The sequence below is a fragment of the Cyprinodon tularosa genome, unplaced genomic scaffold (assembly GCF_016077235.1).
Source record: "Cyprinodon tularosa strain WSP-4 unplaced genomic scaffold, ASM1607723v1 ctg746, whole genome shotgun sequence".
NCBI lineage: Eukaryota > Metazoa > Chordata > Actinopteri > Cyprinodontiformes > Cyprinodontidae > Cyprinodon > Cyprinodon tularosa.
This window is the reverse complement of record NW_024039503.1, coordinates 106302-123427: the sequence shown is the minus strand read 5'-3', so window position 1 is coordinate 123427 and position 17126 is coordinate 106302. Positions and strand designations below refer to the sequence as shown.

At 39.1% G+C, this 17126-nt stretch overlaps 1 protein-coding gene across 4 annotated transcripts in view; it reads left to right on the top strand.

The window, feature by feature from the left end:
* sh3pxd2aa (SH3 and PX domains 2Aa) overlaps positions 1-17126 on the top strand; it is a 169166-nt gene that overhangs the window by 55056 nt on the left and 96984 nt on the right. For all 4 annotated transcript variants that reach the window (XM_038269978.1, XM_038269977.1, XM_038269976.1 and 1 more), the window contains exon 3: positions 13817-13892. In XM_038269978.1, the coding sequence (XP_038125906.1) occupies positions 13817-13892 (76 nt within the window). The remainder of the gene's footprint in view (positions 1-13816; positions 13893-17126) is intronic.

Sequence of the window (17126 nt, the reverse complement as noted above, 5' to 3'; positions counted from 1 at the left end):
ACCGTCTTAGATTTTTTTTCCTAATCAATATTTGTAATATTTAATTTTTTCAAACTTAAATTTTTATAAATGTTATTTTTCTAGATATCTGTTTTTCAGATTGAGTTTTACAAATTGCATTTCACATATCACGTTATGTTTACTTCAAATCTATTACAAACATTTGCCTTTGACGCACATATTGACTAATGCAATGTTGTTGCTAACATCCAACCAGCACAATAGAAATATGTCTTTACTCCTCAATCCAGAGGTGAAGAGAAGGTGATCAGTGAATCGAAATTTGAAGAGTATGCATTTCCTAAACACAATCTGAAAGATAGTTTGATCTGTAAACATTATTTCATAAAAAAAAAAAAAAACGAGAAAAAATAAGATATGAAAAAAAATTTTAAAACCTTTTTTTAAGTAAAATCTAGAAGAACAGCAATGATATTCTGAAAACTATTTGATTAAGAAAGTTTTGAGAGATTAATTTCTTGATTGCTTTTGTTATTTGCCAATTACAATAAATGTTATTTGCTTGCAACAATATTGGAACAGATTTCACTCCATAGATCTATGATTAAAGTTAAAATCTTGGTTAAAATCTTTATGAACTTTCTGCCAATTATACAGTACTAATTACTTCCTTTTACTTTAGTCTGATATTACTTCTGTAAACAAAAAAATTCTTTGTCAGAAAAAGCAGAATTTCAATTGAAAAGTCGAAAAATGTAAACTTACAACAATAGTGAAGGCCTCACAGCAACAAAAGACCAACTGCAGACAACCAGAAGTCACCAAATCCCTGCACCTGTTGTCTTATTGAAAACCTGGGCGCCGTGACTCACAATCTGGGGCGCAGCACCGCACAGCGTTGACATATTCAGAAACCCAACTCTGATTCTCTGAGCTACACAATCCAATGCGCCACCAACTCATGTTTCATCTGCAGGAAAGAATGCAGCTTATCAGGCTATCAGGTTCCTTCCTGAAATAACGTGCCATCCCTGGGCACAAAGCTGATCAGATCTGGTGCCAGGGTGCCAGTTTATATTTAGAGGCATCAACTGTGGATGACTCTGGATGGAAAAGAACGCTTCCCCTCAACATTCAAAGCTATCTTCAGACATCTTTCTTGCAGAAACTAAATTCTGCCGGGTGCTCATGCATGTTCAGAATTCACTCACATGCTCCATTTAGGAATAGAAGAACTCTTTGTAAGTGCAGATCTGTTTAGGTTTTCTTCCCTGGAAACATTTAGAAGGATCTGGGCTTTAAAGTAAAGGAAGTAAACCAGATTTCACCATAAACAGAAGCCAGATTGGCTTCATTAGTGAGATATCAGCTTAAAGATGCACCAGGAGCAGCAATTTTATCATGTCACACCCTGAGTAGAGCCAGGGGCAGCATGCTGGGCTTGTTTCTCACCACTCGGAACACGTCTGAGAAGATCACATGCTCGCCTCGTCATGCCGGTCATGAGTTCCTCCGGAGTTACAGTTCAGTGTGTTTGTGTTTCTTTCCAATAAAATCAGCCTTTACAGTCACATGACCCACAACAGGAAGCGGCTTCTCGGCCCTCATAAACAGACTGCCGTGGCATCCCCCCCCCACGGGTTTAGGCCAAACGACTCTCACAGCTCCTTTTATAGACCTACTATTCATAGCAGAAGAAGGACTTGTTCTTCTTCATGTTCATGTTCCATGTTGCCGTGACTAAGCTCTAATGATCTGTGGGGGTCATTAACAATAGTCATTTCCGCTTCGGGGTGGGGCTGGGTGTTGTTCGGGGATTTTCGGGGTCGGTGCCGGTGCCTTCGCTACGATGCCGGTTCCTGGGCGGTGTTTCTTTCCTATGCCGGTTCTGTGGTATCGGTTCGGGGAGGGGGGGAGCTGCGCGGCATGGTGGGGTGCGGGTCTTGGGTCCTGTTTTGGGCTCCGGTTTTTCCGCTCGCACTTCTCCTCTTGCCTATTTATTTTAATTGTAATTATTAATTAATTTATTTATTTACCTATTTATTTGTTATTTTTTTTTCTTTTTTTTTTTTTTTTTCTCTTCCTCGGTGGGGGGGAGCGGTTGCGGGCGGGTCGGTGTCTGTCTGGTGTCCGCTGTCGCATTGTGGGGGCCCCTTTTTTTTTTTTTTTTTTTTTTTTTTTTTTTTTCTCTTTTTTTCTTTGGGGGGTTTGGCATGTCTGTTTTCTCGGGGGGGCAGGCGGGCCTGCTGGGTGGGGGTCCTGCTGGCGGCGCGCCGCTGGTGTGTGGGGGTCCGGGCGGCTCCGGCGGGGGGTAGTGTTGGGGGGCCGGTCTGGGCGGGCTGGCTGCGCTGGCTGGGTATTCGGGTGGGTTTTCCCTCCTGGAGGCATGGCGGGGCTGCTCTGTTCCCACTGATCGCGGCGGGTGGGGCTGCGGGGCGGGTGTGGGCCTGGGGTGGCTATGACCGGCGCGTGGTGGGGGGCCGGGGCGGCGGAGCTGCTCTGGCCGCGTGTCGGGGCCTGGTGCGGGCTGCGGGGGGGGGTGGCGGACGTGGCTGGGCTGCTTTGGCATCGTCCGGTGGGGGGGCGGCGCGGTTCGCTCCGCTCTGGCTTTGTGCTGCCCCTCGGGCTGCTGGGGGGGGTGGTTGCGCCGGCTGCGGTCTGCTCCTCTTGCGGTTTTGCGCCGGGCGGCTTTTCTGCTCTCGGGCTGATTCTGTGCGCGGTGTGTTTCGTTGCGCGCTGTTGGCATCGGTCTTGGTGGGGTGGGGCTGCGCTTTTGGCCGGGGGGGCGTTTTGGGGGGGGTCCCGCGGCGCTCGTGGCCGGTTCGCGGCGGATGCGCATGGGCCCCGGCCGGGGGCGGGGCCGTCTTAGTGTTTTCCTGGGTGGTGCGGTCGCGGTGGGTGTTGCGGCCGGTCGCCGGGGCTTGGTGCAGGGGGGCGGGGCGTGTTTCGGTGCTCTGTGGGGCTGGGGCGTTTCGGTCGGCGCCGTGGGGGGGCTGGTGTTCGGCGCCCGGCACTACTTCGGGGTGGCCGGCGCCGGCATGGCGGTGGCTGGGGGGCTTCCTCGTGGCTGTCTCTCCTCCTGCCTTGGTGGGGTCTGATTTCCGGGGCTGGCCCCGCCTTGGTGCCTTCGCTTCTGGGGTCCCCTTGGGCGCCTGGGGCTTTGGGTCTCCCGGCGCTGGACTCAGTGCTCTGGGGGGTGTGCCTCTCCGGCTCTCCACAACCACTATTGAGCATTTTTTTTCTATGGTTAAAACTTTACATGCACAAGTTCACCCTCACAAACAACTACAGGTGCTAGGCTTCAGGTACTTAGAGATTCACTTCCAAACAGAAACCCCACATTCATATCTTCAGGTAACACAGAGTACATGTCAGACTTAATAATATTACTTTAGTGATAGTTTCAAGGTGTTTGCTTTATTGTATATCTCGTACCATGTTTTTTGGTTGTGCTGTTCTTTTTTCTATTTTTTTTTTTTTTTTTTTCTCCATCTCATTACAGGTGTTGAAGCAGACTGAAAATGTTTTGTCATTGTCTCCTTCCTATCTCCTCTTTCTTTCATCTTTTGTCCTGTTTTTTTCTTTTTCTTTTTCCTTCTTCTTCTTCTGTTTTTCTGCTCTACTTACATTGCAGTGTCCATATGAACTGTAAAACTCCCTGCATAATTATAATAAAGCAATTTATATACATGAAACAAGTGGAGCGGTATGGCAATTGCGATACCGCTACACTTGTGAAAGTAAAATCTGTTGGGCTCCTTTTGGCATCAAGACAATTATTCTTATTGCCACCTTGCCAGACAGGACACTGTAAAAAAAAAAAAAAAAAAAAAAAAAAAAAAAAAAAAAAAAAAACAATAGTCATTTCTTCTTTATTACTTTTAGCTGAATGTTAAAATCCTCTGTTCCTCATCTTTTCTTTCCAAAATGTCTGCAGGCTTTCTAAAAAACAAAAAAAAGCTCTTATGTGGCCACATTGGGTTCATGCAGCCCTTTTCAAACCAGTTTCATTGGATTTTGCACGATGCTCAACTTTTGACCTTCTGATGTGTTTAAGCTCCTTGCCCCAGTTGTCAAAAGAGATGTTTGGACCAAAATGAGGAAAACGCAGCAAATATTTCAGTCTAAGTCAAATTTTCTTATGTTAATTGTATTTTCCCTCGATTTGAGCAGTTATTTAAGACAGCTTGACAAAAGAAATATATTTTTAACATATATTGTTAAAAAAAAATTAAAAGGTTATTTTATTATTTTAAGGGTAAGACTACTCATTCCATAGGCAGATCATCGTTTTTACCTGCACAGATTTAAGATAAATACTGTACATTGATTTTAAGACATTTTTACTTATTGTTTTCTATATTGTAGAAATATGTATGAATTGTAAGATTTATTGTACATTGTACATGTTGTACATCCAAATATTTATTCAGATGATATAAGTGTTTCTGCAACTTGTCTCATGATGTTTCTAACTAGTTTCTCAGTGTTTACTACCAGCATTGACTGGAGCCACAAATCAGATGCTGACGTTCATTTAAAAAGTTGGTGGATCAGTAATATTTGCATGGAGAAGATGATGCAGGTTTCATAAGGTGTCATGAGCAGATTCTGAGATTTTCATAGGGTCTTTCTCCCCAAATACTATCAAATTTGTAGCTGTAAGCAAATGCATGTTCAATTATTAGGTGTTAGCTGTAGTTTGGTAAATGTTTTAACTGTATTGATGTTCGTTTCATGCACTGCACTGGAAAAAATCTAAATCTAGATAAGTCATTTTTTTCTTAAAATAAGTGCATTTGTTCTTGAATTTAGAAGGTAAAAGACATATTTTGCCAATGAAACAAGAGAATTTACATTTAAAATAAGAAAATACAATTACATTGTCTTATTTCAAGTGCATTTAATCTAAATACCTTATTTTAAGAGTAAATATACTCATTCAATTGGCAAATCATCTGATTTACCTACTCAAATTAAGGGTAAATCCACTTAATTTGAGAAATTTTTACTTATTTCTAGATCTTTTTTCCAGTGTGAGCACTGGAAAAAAAAAATCTAAATCTAGATAAGTAATTTTTTTCTTAAAATAAGTGCATTTGTTCTTGAATTGAGAAGGTAAGACATTTTGCAAATGGAACAAGACAATTTACATTTAAAATAAGAAAACACACATGCATTGTGTTATTTGAAGTGCATTTTGTCTAAACATCTTATTTAAAGAGTAAAAATACTCATCCAATTGGCAAATCCTTTCATTTACCTGCTCAAATTAATGGTTGAATTTTTACTTATTTCTAGATAATTTTTCCAGTCAACTGCTGTTTTTAAAGCAGAGAGAGCTGTATGTGTAAAATCTTGATAATATTCCAGCTTTACGGAGCAGCCTGAGTGTAAATGGGACAATGGAGCTAACGTTACGTCATTGTAACCTGCGCTCGCTCTGAAAGCATGGAGAAAAGAAAAAACATCCTATTCTGACTCCCAACGTTTCCACTGTTGGTCCAGGGCTGCGAAGCTCCATCCAATCACGTCGCTTCACAACTCTTCTTCACGGTCTCCCTGAGCTGGTTACCAAGGAGACAGTGAAGTCTGAGAAGTAGAGCAAAGCTTTGGCATAAACGTTTGTTTTTATTATTAATTTTGTTCCTTTTTGCTTTGTCTCAGCAGTACAGACACGGCCATCTGGACCTAAAGATGTGTTTTTGGCATTAACAAATTAAAGTAGTGAAAAGGGGGGGGGGCTGAGCCGCCTGGAAACAGGCCCGCTGAGGAGCCGACCAGTTCCAGGCTGTGTTATCCGATCCTTACTGTCCCACCTGTTCTCTCTACCCTCTGTCGTACTGATCCCACAGTTCCAGGCGGCTCTTAGCTCTTTCTCCTGCCAGGAATCTGTCATCACCCACAGGATAGAGTCTTTTTTTAAACAATGGGGCGACCCTGATCCAAGTGGGCCATTACAGTTCCTGCATGTAAGAGGGAAAGTCAAGTGGGTCCAAGTCTGAGCTCTTTTTCTTTTTTCTGGATGAATTAAGATTCTTATTCTGTCTCAGTTTGCTCTCTCCTCATGTTTCGAAAAAGGTGCACAAACCAGAGAGATTGAAGTTTTCTCACGCCGTTAGTCCAGATTGTGACCAGATTGGCATAACGAACCTCTGCCTTTATGTGTCACACGGCGAAACCCAGAAACAAACAGACAGGTGTTCTGGGAAAGAGCCGGGTAAAGATGGAGCAGGTCCTGATATTCCCAAACATCCTCCCCTCCCTCCACCCCCAGGCTGTTTGCTCACACGTTGGTTCCCTGGAGTCTCTAACAGCCCACAGCCATCACATTCAGACACACTGCCATGTTCTCCCGTTAGGACTTCCATCCGCCCACACATGCAGGAGAAACTCTAGCTGTTATCCTCCTCCTCCTCGACTCGTACTCAGATTTATCACTAGGAGGTCTGCGGTGTGTTCTCTCTCGGGATCCCCTCGCCTCACCATTCCAAATGTTCGAGCTCTGTTTGGGAGCAATTAGGGGGGAAATACAAATCCCTTGGCAGACCTTCTCTCGGTCTGTTGGACCAAGGGCTCAATCCGTAAACAGCAAAGCATTGTGTCAGCGGTCGCCATGGTGACCACAATCTGAATAGCGCTGGCAGTAATAAAGGAGGAAGGAAAAGGAAGCTGGATGCTTCCTATCATAGTTCCTTTAGCCTATGGAGCTTCAGACGTCAGTAGCTGCGATGTATGTGAAGCACGGTTTGTACTGAAACTAAAATCTCGATTACGATGCAAATTGTAGTTGAAAATAAAGATTGATTGATCGATCAAGAATCCCACAATCCTTTGCATGACCTGAAGTATAAGCACAGCCCAACTTTTGAAATATCGTAAAATAGCAAAACAACACATAATACATGCTAATGTACACACCTTCATAGGATTTAGGTATAAAATCACTTAAGTTACGTTTATAAAGCTTTCATTTTGTGTAGTTTTGGATTTTTCTTCTAGTGGTTTATGTCCATTTCTGTCATATAATGTCTCATGAGTTTAGGAAGGCAGTCTGCAGGCTCTTTCCCACCCAGTTCTTACTGTTAAATGGCAGCTAGAAGCTATAATATAATGTGTTCAGATGGAGCCCAGAATGGTGTTTATCTCATTTCTCCTTATAAATCATTCCTGCTGAGGACAAGGACAGAAGAAAGGTTGATTGGTGCCTTCAAGGCTGCATTTCTTGCACTTGACTGGAATGTTTTCAAGAATAACTTTGTGGATTTAAATGGGGAAATTATACATTTAGTAATTATTAAACCAATAAAAAAACAAAAACAGATGTATTTATCTCAATTCGAAACATTGACCTGCTTTATTAAGGAGAATGTGAATCAATAACTGAACATGTGAAGATGGACTTAAACCGCATGGAAAGGAGTCTGATGGAAAAGCAGATCATCTGCCTGAATTAACAAACTGAGCTGATCTGAAATCTCAATAAGTCATTTTTTTTCTTAAAATAACTTAATTTGTTCTTGAATTGAGGAGGTAAGACTCTTTGCCAATGGAACAAGACAATTTACATTTAAAAAAAAAAAAAAAAACGCTTGGATTGTCTTTTTTCTAGAGCATATTATCTAATTATATTACTTTTAGTGTAAAAATACTCATTCCATTGGCAGATCATCTTATTAACCTGCTCAAATTAAGGGTAAATACACTTAATTTAAAAAATGTTTATTTATAGATAATTTTTGCTGTGTATATTTACAATTTTATTAAAGATATCTTTGAACAAATGCTAATCATGCAACCAAACAATTTTACTATTGCTGAAAACATAGTGTTAAATCTCTGGAGGGTCAAAGAAAAGAAAAGAGAAAAGAAAAACCTGGACCTGGTGGTATCAGAGGATGTATTCTGAAAAATTGTGTTATTCAGCTGGCAGATATTTTCTGTTTTATCTTTCGGTCTCCCATTAAGTGGAACAAGGCAAGGCAAATTTATTTGTATAGCACAATTCAGTACAAAGACAAGGCAAAGTGCTTTACATGATTAAAATACAGGAAGATAAAACAGAATCAAAGCAAGTAGGAAAAAAATTAAATAAATAGATTTAAAAAAATGCAGAAACAAAAAAGAATATTAAAAACAGTTGGACTAAAGAAAATATGTTTTAGTTGAACTGTTTAACTAGAACAGCCAAAGGCAATCCTAAACAAATGTGTTTTTAGTCTTGATTTAAAGGAACTCAGGCTTTCCGCACTTTTACAGTTTTCTGGAAGGTTGTTCCAGATAAGTGGAGCATAGGAACTAAATGCTGCTTCTCCATGTTTAGTTCTGGTTCTAGGTATGCAGAGCAGGCTGGAGCCAGAAGACCTGAGTGGTCTGGAGGGTTGATACACTGATAGCAAGTCTGTGATGTATTTAGGTGGTAGGCCATTCAGAGATTTATAAACTAACAGAAGTATTTTAAAAATCTATTCTCTAGGACTTTAGATCTGGGGTGATGTGCTCTACTTTCTGAGTCTTAGTGAGGACACGGGCAGCAGCGTTCTGGATCAGCTGTAGCTGTCTGATCCACTTTTTAGGCAGACCTGTGAAAACACTGGAACAAGGTCTGTCGTTTGTAGAAAGACTCAAAAAATGTCCCTTTTGGAGCAAAATCACGGAATGATTTTTGTCTTGCAGCCTTAAACTCCCTGGTTAAGAACGTTTTAAAAGGAGATCCATATTTTATGTGGAGGATTCAATGTGGTCGCCTTTAAACATAGATTTGAACCAGTTAATTTTATTGCCTTTTCCTCTGTTTTGAGTTGCTGTCAAGAACAGCCATGAAAATAAAACTGATATCCAATGATATAGGTTTAATTTCTGGTTTAATGAGCTTTTTAAATCTGAAGACACAGTGGATCAGATAGAATGATGTTTTATAGATTCCTTCCTGCTATCATTGCAACCCCAACCTTATTACAGGGGAAAAGAGCACCAACAATAACCTTTAACGACCCCCTTTCAAAGACATAGACAGGCTAAAAAAGAACCCAAAAAAGGGGCAGACCCATTCATTACGTTCAATTTGCATCTTTTCTAAGCCAAAACAAGGCATTGTTTTGGTCAACTCTATAAGGCCTCAAACTTAACACTATTCTTGACATTTTGAATTGAAAAAGCTTCCTGGATGGGAAGAGAAACGTCTTCAAACTTGGAAACAAAGTTCATTGGATTTTTTTTTTTTACTTTTTTGGAATGACACTGACCTGGATGACTGAGAATCTTCACCAACATACCAAAATATCAAGCGGAAGCCATCACATTGGACACCACATTACATGGCCTGGTAATGTCTGACTTTTTCCACTGGTGCAAAGGTCCTTTCTAAGCATAAAGAAGTAATGTGAATAGACATTGATAAAAGGCCTGTAAGGATCTCATCAGCAACGATCAATAATGAAAATGCTGATCCCGTGCTATAGAATAAGAACTCCGGGGGTCGGTATAATGACAAATTGAGCTTTGAGTTGCAGAGCCCAAATAAATCCCATAAGTGTATGCACTTTTACCAAAAGCTTTGTGTTTTTATTGTAGATTCTGTTTTTATGAGAATGTTTAATTTCTATTTTATTGAGTTAGTTTTTAATTTACCTTTTCTTTATTCTGCATCTCAGGATGAGCTTTTTGATGTTGACAGTCGATTTCCAAAGAAGAGTCTTTTTATGAAGGAGTTCTCCCTGCTACCTTCAGGAAGGAGATACAGGATGCTATGCTGAAGACTTTTCTGTCTGCTTCTGTCAGCATGGTGAACTCCACAACATCAGGATGAACTCAGATGAACTTTTGCTTTCAGTGTCGCTGTATATGTGAATACTACATTGATAATAATAAAAAAAAAAGCCTTGGAGGTGTTATCAACTTTATCTTCCACCTTTAAAAATGTTTGACCTGTTTGACTTTCCACCAAACTGAGGGGGTTGAATTGGCTTGTTGAATTCTGAATTTAGAGAATAACAAGCAGGTATATTTGTTATATCAAATCTGCAAACTCCCTCTCCTGTCGGTAGCATCCATAACTTTCCTGATCTGTTTTGTTTTTTCAGACAAAGCAGGTATGCTTGTTATAAGCAGATATTATTTGTAAAAAATTACACCGTTTTGACCATTTTATACCTAAATGCATTTTAGTGGTGCATGAAAGTAGGCTGAATTATGCTCCAATATCATCCTCGGATGGATTTGTTCATGTGTTGCATCAGATGGGAGCTGGTTTTCTGAGTGCATTTGACCACAGTGATTACTTGATGGTTCTTTTTATCATGGGATTAAGCGTTTCCATTACCATTAAGATCCCGATTACCAAGGCCGCCCACCCCCTCAGGAAGCTCCGTACATCTTCACTGCTGCTATTTTAGATTTATTAACTGATGCACATAATGCTGGATCAACTCATGAGCTATTTCTGTCTCTACCTTATCGCTTGCTTCAGATATTTTCTAGAATTTTTTTGCGCTTTGACTTAAACACACTGTCCTGTAAAGAGAAGCAGACCTTTGTGCAGAGATGCTCCAATTAACCGCAAAGCAAGTTTAATTATATCTGCATTTTAAAGGGTTTGGAGGATAGAGAAACTCCCTCTCCTACGAACAGCATCCACACTGCAAAAAAAGGAAATCTAAATAAGTCATTTTTGCTCAAATTAAGTGCATTTTTTCTTGAATTGAGGAGGTAAGTGCGAAGTTTTGCCAATGGAACAAGACAATTTACATTTAAAATAAGAAAAAAACAATCGCTTTGTCTTATTTCAAGCGTATATTATCTAATTATCTTATTTTAGGTGTAAAGATACTAATTCCATTGGCAGATCATCTTATTTACCTGCTCAAATTAAGGGTAAATACACTTAAATTAAGACATTTTTTACTTATTTCTAGATGTTTTTTGCAGTGCATACACTGGAAAAAGAATCTAAAAATAAGTAGAAATGTCTTAAATTAAGTGTATTTACGCTTAATTTGAGTAGCTAAATTAGATAGTTTGCCAATGGAATGAGTATTTTTGCTCTTAAAATAAGAAAATTAGATAAAATGCACCTGAAACAAGACAATGCAATTGTGTTTTCTTATTGTACGTGTAAATTGTCTTGTTCCATTGGCAACATGTCTCTTTTACCTACTAAATCCAAGAACAAATACACTTATTTTAAGAAAAAACAACTTATCTACATTTCGATTTTTTTCCAGTGTAACTCTCCTGATCTGTTTTGTTTTTCTGGAAAACTTTTTCTTATAAAAAATATATTCTTATAAAAGAAACACCTAAATATTATCTCACATTTTATGTTGATGATCATGAAAAACAAATGTCCTTCTGATTCCACTTTTTAGCTTCTCGTCCTACAAACATGTTGGCTTGTACAGTAGGACGGTAAGGGAGCTAAAGCTGCACAGCTACCAAATGTAGAGTATATATCTATAGGGTTTTCATAAATATGCCACTTTACCAACACTGGCAGCAGAGTTTAATTTAATGAACAGAAATTATCCTTTGAGATGAATAAATTTAATATAAAATTTCATGAGTCTTTTAACCCTTTATTACCTTATTACTGTTGTAACATTCAAATAACATGGATATTTTGATGACAAATATTAATGTCAACGTAATAACAAGAAACGCCAACTTGCCCGAATGTATTAAGAAAAATAGCAAAGGTGCTTCTATAAGAAATTCTTTGAAAAATATTTTTTTTGGTATATAACCGTTACCTTAGAAGCATTAATGCTGATCATGGCTGTCATGATTGGTTCTAGGTTAAACCCTCATGCAGAACACAAACGGAGGCTGAGTAAAAGTTGAACAGAGTTTATTGAATATGTCAGACACAAAGACAAGAACTGGATCAGGTACTGGTCCGGGTTGGGTTCAGTGATGTCTGCAGAGATGGACAGTTTGATTAGCCAGGCAGTCTGATGATTAATTGAGTCTTTAACATATTTCAGAGTCTACCTTGAAGAAGTCCAGGCTTTACTTGTGAGAGAGGGAACCGTTTGGTCCAGAGACTGTTGGTTCAGCAGAGTGCACAAGCAGCAGCAGCGTCTAGCTTCTGACTTTGAAAGGCAGACCTTGATCAGTTTCCAGCTCTTCCCTGAGAGCAGCAGGTGAAATCCAGACTGGAATCTTCAGATTTGGCTCACCAGGGCTGGCAGGCAGTTTAAGCTCATCCAGAGCTTCAGACTTGAGACAGGTTTCCTGTGATCAAAGACAGAGGTGGATTAGAATCAGTTTCTCACTTGAGATGACTAAGATTCTTTCTGGTAACAGAGGCTCAGGTTGCTAACCAAACTAAGGTCAACACTGCAGCGTTGAAGGAAGGTCTGGCAGCTGCTTAAATAGGCAGGTCTCCTGATGGGCTGATGAACGTCAGCTGTGCTGGAGGGCTCCATCCCAGGAGATCCACAGTGCACCCTGCTGGAGACAGGTGGCAGATCTCCAGATCCCAACAATGGCACTTTTATTTATTTTTAGTTTATAAACTTTTAGCTCATTAACTAGGCTGATTAACTGTTTTGCTTTACTTTTCAATTAGTTTTTTTTTTAAAAACCTTTTTTCCTTAACTTGGTAATTTTATTTGACTTAATTTATAGTAGGTAATATATAATTGAAGGGCTCAACTAATTCGTCAAAAGCCAAAATAAGATGTGCAGTGACTGGATATAGATCTAGTGCTTCTAGACCTCACTGAGCAACCAAGTGATTAAAAACACTAACTTGCCCTATAAAGGGTTAAATGCTACTGTTCTAGTGTCCTATCATATCTATCTGAACTATATCACTAACACCTCACCTCCATGTTAGTCTTATCCTCCTCCTTAAAAATCTGATCTGCCCATTTAGCAAACAATTAGTCTTAAAATTTTTCTGCGTTTTTTTTTAACGCAATGATTTCTCGACATATTTAAATCATTCCGATTATTCCAAGTAGCTTTGAACAACTTAAGTTTTTAAAAACTAAAAAACTAAAACCAAAGGAGTTTAAATCAAACTGTAGATTTACACAGTGTAAAGCATGTTGAGCAGAAACCGAAAACCAGTTCCTTTTGCCTGCCAGGTGTATTGCATCCGCCAGGTAAATTTCAAGACATGCAAAAACAGACAAAACTAGTGACATTTTTATCTGTGAAATAATACTTTCATTGTTTGTGAAAATTTTATTTTCCAGGATGTACCCCGTCTGACTGCCCGAGATAGGCATCGTGAAGTTTTTATATATATATATATTTTTATATATATATATATATATATATATATATATATATATATATATACATATATATATATATATATATATATATATATATATATATATATATATATACACATATATATATATATATATATATATATATATATATATATATATATATATATATATATATATACTGTATATACACAAGAATTAAAATAATGTGGTTTATAATGTGGTTTATTCCAATAAGTACAACAATTTAAAAATGATTATTTTACTCTATGTTAGCATGCTATGTTAGCAGGGTTGTCGTTTCCCTAAGCAAAATCTGTAAAACGGTTCTTTCTATTTCGTATTTCTCAAATTAAGCAAATGAGATCCAGGATATCGGGTATTGATCTTTGGAAGTGCTTCTGGGCATATTTTCAGGGCTTGAAAGGAGCCATGCCCTATGTTTGTGCTAAGCTAATTGCCTCCTGGCTCCAACATGACATATGAGATTGGAGTCAATATAACGGAATTGATCCTGTTATCTCTTGCTCAGCAAAGCAGGCAAATAAATCCTTAAATTTTGATTTTAAACAGCCGTGACACTAAGCTGTTTCCTCCCGTCTGTTTCCCAACAGATGCAGCTACTTGACAAGTTCCCAATCGAGGGAGGGCAAAAAGATCCGAAGAAGAGGATCATCCCATTTCTCCCAGGTAATAGCCTGCTTCTGCAGCTCCAGCGATCTGAACTGTCTCCCATATTAAAAATGCATGACTGGCACTCCTGGGACGTCACACTGAGCTGCTTATAATGATTGCTGCTGATGAGACAGTATCTCTGACTCTTCCTCCTTCTCAGCTGTGTTTTGCATGCACATATGTCCATCACATGTTCATTTTAGATGTTTTTACACGTGCGCAAATCTATGACTCAGATTGTTTCTGTGCAAGAATTTTGATTGTGTGTGTATCTGTGTGCTGGTATTGATTTGAGCCTTGTCACATAGACAACTGCTTATCTAGCTGACATTCAGGCTTGTGAGTCCCCCACGGTGCAGAAGCAGCAGTGATTTATGCCACTTTATATGGAAGATCCTGCTGCAGATCTCTGCAGATTCATTTACGCCTAGAGAATAACGGGCTTGTTTCTATTTACAGCCGTTTATTTTTGTAAATGCATAAGCATTTAAGCCCTGTGGCCACCGCAAAGTCTCAGCGTCAAGGCCAGTCGCTCCCTATCTCCCATCTAACCTCCAGCTATCTTCCTCCTCCTCCTACAAACAAACACAAGCTCTGTGTTTTCTGTAAAGCCACCGTCCTAAGATGCACACAGCACCAGTCGTCTGTGAACTTGTAATTCAGGTCAAACTCCTCTGCCCTTGCTGTGCGACACCTAATGGGCTCCCTAATTGGAAACGATTGAAAGAGCCCATTAGGTTACAGCCCTGAAATATCTCACTTTAACAACCTTTCTATAGGAAGAATAATCTCCATCGCAGTAGTGCTGGCATTCAGAATTTTCTTGGTGTCAATTCAAAGATGAAAAAGAGAAAATCTAGGATAGAAAATGAACAATCCACATAATTCGTTTTAGAAGTTATTGAATTAAAATATTTCAATTTGAACATGAATCATGGTGCATATTAACACAGCCTCATTCCATCTTTGGGTCTACGGATTCAATTCACTTCAGTTTATTTATAAACCAATTAACAATGCATGTCATATCAAGGCAATTTATAGAGAAAAATCAACCAGATCAGACAGTCAGATTGGTTAAAAGTTTCTATCTAAGGAATAGCATCTGATCCAGTCATTGACTTTGCAGGTGAGCATGCATCAACAGTAGATATTCTGTTGCATTGTGTTGCTGATTCAGCAGCAATTCCTCACAGTGAGCATGCATGCCGCCACAGTGGAGAGAAAAAACTCCCTTTTAACTGAAAGAGTCCTCCAGCAGAACCAAGCTAAGTGTGAGCTGCCTTCTGCTGAGGCCAACTAGGGTTCAAGGAGACAGAAACAGACATAAAAAAGGAATGTTACAATAGGTAGCAGTAAACTAGCTACATAAGTGTCTCTGTCTTGGAAAGAAACATTTTACCAGACAAGATCTGAGTCAGTATTAATGTTAAAGAGGATGAAAGAGCACATCGAGCTAGTCACAGTAAAAGCTAAGCCCACTGTGTCTATTTGAGAAACAGGACTAAACCCTGAAAAACAGGCTCAACTCTATCATCTATAATTAAAAGTATTAAATGGCCACAGCCCAGCTGATATTTTTCTCCTGGGTGCTGCCAGGTCAGGTGAAGCTATTATGAAGAATAAAGGTAGAGAGATCTTGGATGTCATACATTTATGTTCAGATAACAAGGATAAATACCACATCTGGGTTCATATGATGATTTCCTTTATAAATATAAGAAGCAGCTTGGCCCTGGGTCACCATGCAATGGTTTGAATTTAACAAACGTCATTATTAGCTGAGTTCTTTCTAACTTGCAGGGTTGAAAATTCCTGTCTAAAAACATGCAGTAGGTTAAAAGTCTCACAAACAAAAACTTACTCAACTATCTAAAGAAATCCAAGAACTGATAGAAAGTCATAGATACTGTATCTAATAGGCTGGGAAAAGAAGTAAAAAAAAAAAAAAAAAAAAAAGAAGTAGTCTACCAAAACAATTTCCATGGCTTTGTGTTACTATACAATTGTTAACTCTTGCACTACCAAAACTATCTACAATTAGAGTCCATCTCATCTGGAAGACCTCAAAAGAAGTCAGATCACCAACTAATGCCCTGCAGGTCTCACTGCCTCATCTAGATTCAACAATAAGAAAAGAGAAACTGGGAAAAAAAGGCCTCTATGAGGGAGTTCCCAGGCCAAAACCTTTACCGACCCAAAACAACATAAATGCTCTCTTCAAAAACAAGACATGATGATCTCCAAGTCTTCATGGAAAATATCTGTGTGCTGATGAGACACCTGGTGTAAAACTATCATCAGCGTCATGGGTTGGTGTTTATCTCAAACCGTCTAAATATGATAATTTTTAAGATACTTGTACAGTTTTTATTTTAGAAAGAAATGCATCATGCTACTGTCAAACATGGTGGTGGTGGTGTGATGGTCTGGGGCTTGTTTGACACTTCAGAACATCGTGGACTAAACACACATAATGGGGAAAGGTAAATTCTGCCCTTTTTTCCAGAATCCATCCATTGTGGATGTCCTGCCATCTGTTTGGGACCTTAACTCATTAGACACGCTTTGCTTTTTCATTTTAACAGGAAGCAAAGACAAAATGAAAGCTTTAAGGTGGCCTTGTCCAAGTTTAGAGCACAATCTGTCTGTGTGCTAAAGGGTTTGAAGCTTGGAGTTTATGAACGTAACCAACATCCTGTACAGACCGGGGTTTTGGAGATTTCTCTATTTGCCTCATTTGGTTTGTTCTGCTAAAAAGCTTAGAGCTGCTGTTTTCTTTCTTTGTGCTGAAGAACCAACCAAACGTCAGCTGCATGTTGAGTTTACATAGAGAACACTACTTTAATCTGGGCTGTTTTAGTTGACCAGATGACCAGACAGATATAGAAATTATTTTAAAAATGTACCATTAATGTGAAAAACCTGATTCTTGTCCCTACAAATCAAAGCACACAGGAATGCCATGATAAAGCCAGTAATCACTGTTCTGTTAAAATAAAACTTCCCTACAAATGATTCATAGAAGAGCTTTTTATATCTTATTTGTTTATTTGCAAATTACTGACATCTGCTGGCATCTCTGAAAATTACACCTAGCTGTGCTGAGAAATGAACCTAAATTCAGTGTCAGTTCATGTTTCAGTTGTTTTCTTTCATTTGTCTCCTTGTTGTTATTTCCTCTGTTTTATCCCTAAACACCATCCAACTTTTCCCTGAGTTATCAATTCAATTCAATCCAGTTCAGTT